The sequence below is a fragment of the Mus pahari genome, chromosome 10, assembly GCF_900095145.1.
Source record: "Mus pahari chromosome 10, PAHARI_EIJ_v1.1, whole genome shotgun sequence".
NCBI classification, from domain to species: Eukaryota; Metazoa; Chordata; class Mammalia; order Rodentia; family Muridae; genus Mus; species Mus pahari.
This window is the reverse complement of record NC_034599.1, coordinates 104,312,052-104,315,352: the sequence shown is the minus strand read 5'-3', so window position 1 is coordinate 104,315,352 and position 3,301 is coordinate 104,312,052. Positions and strand designations below refer to the sequence as shown.

At 47.3% G+C, this 3,301-nt stretch overlaps 1 protein-coding gene across 1 annotated transcript; it reads left to right on the top strand.

The window, feature by feature from the left end:
- Window positions 1-731: 731 nt before the first annotated feature.
- On the top strand, window positions 732-2,431 carry Fam240a (family with sequence similarity 240 member A). The gene is given in 2 exon segments (XM_021205954.1): window positions 732-874; window positions 2,281-2,431. Coding segments are annotated over 2 exon segments (294 nt in total).
- Window positions 2,432-3,301: the final 870 nt, after the last annotated feature.

Genomic DNA, 3,301 nt, shown 5'->3' with positions numbered 1-3,301 from the left:
TGTGTGTGTGTGTGTGTGTGTGTGTGTGTAAAAAAAAAAAACTGATCCCAGCATTGCAGAGGCAGAACTGAGTGGATCTTTATGAATTTGAGGACAGCATGATCTACACAGTAAATTCCAGGCCACCCAGAGCCATACAGTGATTGCTACCCTGTCTCTTTATCTCTTTTTTTTTTCCCTTAAAGTGAAAATGAGGGCCCTCTAGCATGAATGGTGCCCATGTGTGCGCATACAGGCTGAAAACAACTTGGTGTTGGTTGTATCAAACCCTGTGATCACTCCTTGCCACACATCCCTTGAGCAGAAGGCTCAAACCTTTCAGAAGTCTGGAACTTGCCAGGTTATCACTTGAGATGATACAAGTGGTTTCTGTCACTGTTCAGTGAGTCACTGCTTAGTTCACGTGGGTGCCCCAAACCCACAGAGCACACGCCTGTGCTTACTGTTAAGGAGTGGTTCCCCTTCCAGTAAAGGAGAATGACAGATTTTTCCTCCAGGCAGGTGCGCATGGCACTCCTGCCCAGGTTCAGTCCACTCTCCATGCTTGGACCTGCTGTCTTCAGTTCTTACTGTGTTGAGAAGGGATGCTCTCAGGAGGCCGGGTGCCTCCAGTTCTGTGACTGGCCAGGGTCATAAGAAAACTGCAGTCTGTATTCAAATGGATCCTGTATCCTGCAGAATCCAAGGATCACTCTCGGAAGGGCTTCAATGCCTCCTTTTCTTTCCAGGGGATGAACAATCAGTACGTCCGTCGAGAGGTCTTCTGCAGGAACAGCTGCCATGAGCTCAAGCGGTTCTGGGAGAGGGAGATCGGCAAGCAGGCATGCTACAGAGAGTCGGAGGAGCACCGTCTAGGGAGGAGCGCGCTGAGAAAGTACGCAGCACATGTCTGTCGTAACACATTCCACAAAGATTTTTGTCTCCTGTGATGTCTTGCCTGTATGTCTGTGCAGCATGTGCGTGCAGAGCCTTGAGGGGCCAGGAGAAGGCGTTGGAGCCTCTGGAACTGGAATTACAGACTGTCATTAGCTGCCATGTGAATGTTCACAACTGTAACTCTGGCTCCAGGGATCCAACATCTCTGGTGTCTTTGAGTATTTACACACACACACACACACACACACACACACACACACATGTCCTTGTGCCCTTGTGCACAGGAATGATGTACACACATTATTTGAAATAATAAAAATAAGTCTTAAGCTGAGCAGTGGTGGCACACACCTTTAATCCCAGCACTTGAGAGGCAGAGGCAGGCAGATTTCTGAGTTCGAGGCCAGCCTGGTCTACAGAGTGAATTCCAGGACAGCCAGTGCTACACAGAGAAACCCTGTCTTGAAAAAAACAAACAAACAAACAAACAAAAAGTCTTAAACTGTAAGATGGATGCTGCTCTGGAAATGGCTCCGAGGCAAGTCTGGGCAACATTAAACTGTTTAAAAAAAAAGACAAGAGGGAAGGAAAGGAAGAGGGGAAGGGGAAGGGAGATTGGAAGGAAGGAGGAAGGAAAAAAGCAGCTACAAAATGGACGGAGGAGGAAGCATTTGCATTTGGCAAATGGCAAAGTGGTAAAACATTTGCCATTCGGGGCCCGGAGCAAGCGGGCACAGAGCAAGAGGGAGAAAGGGAAGGGGGAAGAAGAAATAGTCACGCACAGCAGTGCCCGCCTACAACCCCTGTGCTGGGGAGACCGAGGCAGGAAGAGCTCTAGAATCTTCTGGTTAGCCAGTCTTGCTGAATTGGTCAGCTCCAGTTTAGTGAGCGATCTCTGCATCAAAAAATAAAGTAGGGGCTGGAAAGACGGCTCTGAGAGAGAGGGGTCCTCTTCCGGAGGGCCCAGGTTCGATTCCCAGCACCCACGTGTGGCTCACAACTGTCTGTAATTCCAGTTCTGGGAGATCCAGTTCCCTCTTCTGGTCTCTGAGCCACCAGGCATGCACATGATACACAGACATGCATGCAGACCAAATATTCATACATATTTTAAATGTAAAAATAAGGTAAGGTACAACAAAGTAAGACACTGGACATTGATTTCTGACCTCTGAGTGGACCTCCCCACCCCCCACATGCATACACAGAGAGAGAGAGAGAGAGAGAGAGAGAGAGAGAGAGAGAAAGTCCTTTTCACTCTGGTAAATAAATATGCATATAACAGTTGATTTGCAAGTCCTCCCTGTACCCTCCTAAAACCAGAACACTGAATAGTTTCAGGGAGGACGCTTCCCAGAGCCTCAGCTGTAGCTGAGCCCCATCTGTGCGTGTTTCTATTTCCAGACTCAGGGAAGAATGGAAGCAGAGGCTGGAGACAAAGCTGAGGCTGCGGAACAACCCAGATGAGACCGAGAAGCAGACAAATGTCAGCTGAGCGCTTCCCGCATCCCTGACCAACCGAGGTGCGGAGGTCACTCCATTAGAAGCCAGTTAACCCCAAGTCCCTCTGCTGGCACACCCTTCCCCAGCGCCCCCCCCCCCATAGCTACTTCCTCTCTGCATGGAGGCCAGGCTAAGCTTCCCAACCTCTGAACGTGAGCTTGTTTAATATCAAGGCCTCAGACACAGTGTTTGTTTTCATATCATTTCCCTCTCGTTTTAAAATCTTTTAAAGTCTGTGCATACCAGAAGGGATTCCCATCTTCCTGGTCTTACTTTAAGCACTGCATAGTATTTCTGCTCTACCATTTCAGCCAAGAAAAAGAACTACGTGAAGTGAAATCTCTCCCTTTAATGAGAAGAGCATTGAGCCCGTCTACAGAAACTGCAGCACCAGTAGTCCATACATAAGGCTTGCAAAGACCTGGCCTGTGTGAATTGAATCGGCCTTCAGAAACCATGTCTGTCAATAAAATATAGAGATAATTTTAATAAATTCAGTCATTTGCTAGTCCATGAGCACTCTCTTCATTGCATGTATTTAGCTGGATCTCCAGTTTGCACTGGTTAACTTCTAGTCTGTTAGCTCAACCAAGCTGATGTCAGGCCACACCAGTACACAGATGCTAGACTTTGCAATGACACTGTCACTCTAACGCTCCTTGGGTACTTTCTCTAGCTCCTCCATTGGGGGCCCTGTGTTCCATCTAATAGATGACTGTGAGCATCCACTTCTGTATTTGCCATCAGTATTTGAAGTTAGAATGGTGTAACTTCAAAGCAAATCCTCATTTCAAAACATGGTACTAGTTAATTAATGCCCAAGTGTTCCTGTTTTCAATGATTTGTGCTCGGTGTATAAGATGAGTGTGTAGATGCGAAAATTCCACTAATCAAAACATCTTCAGTGGAGTCTAAACTGAAG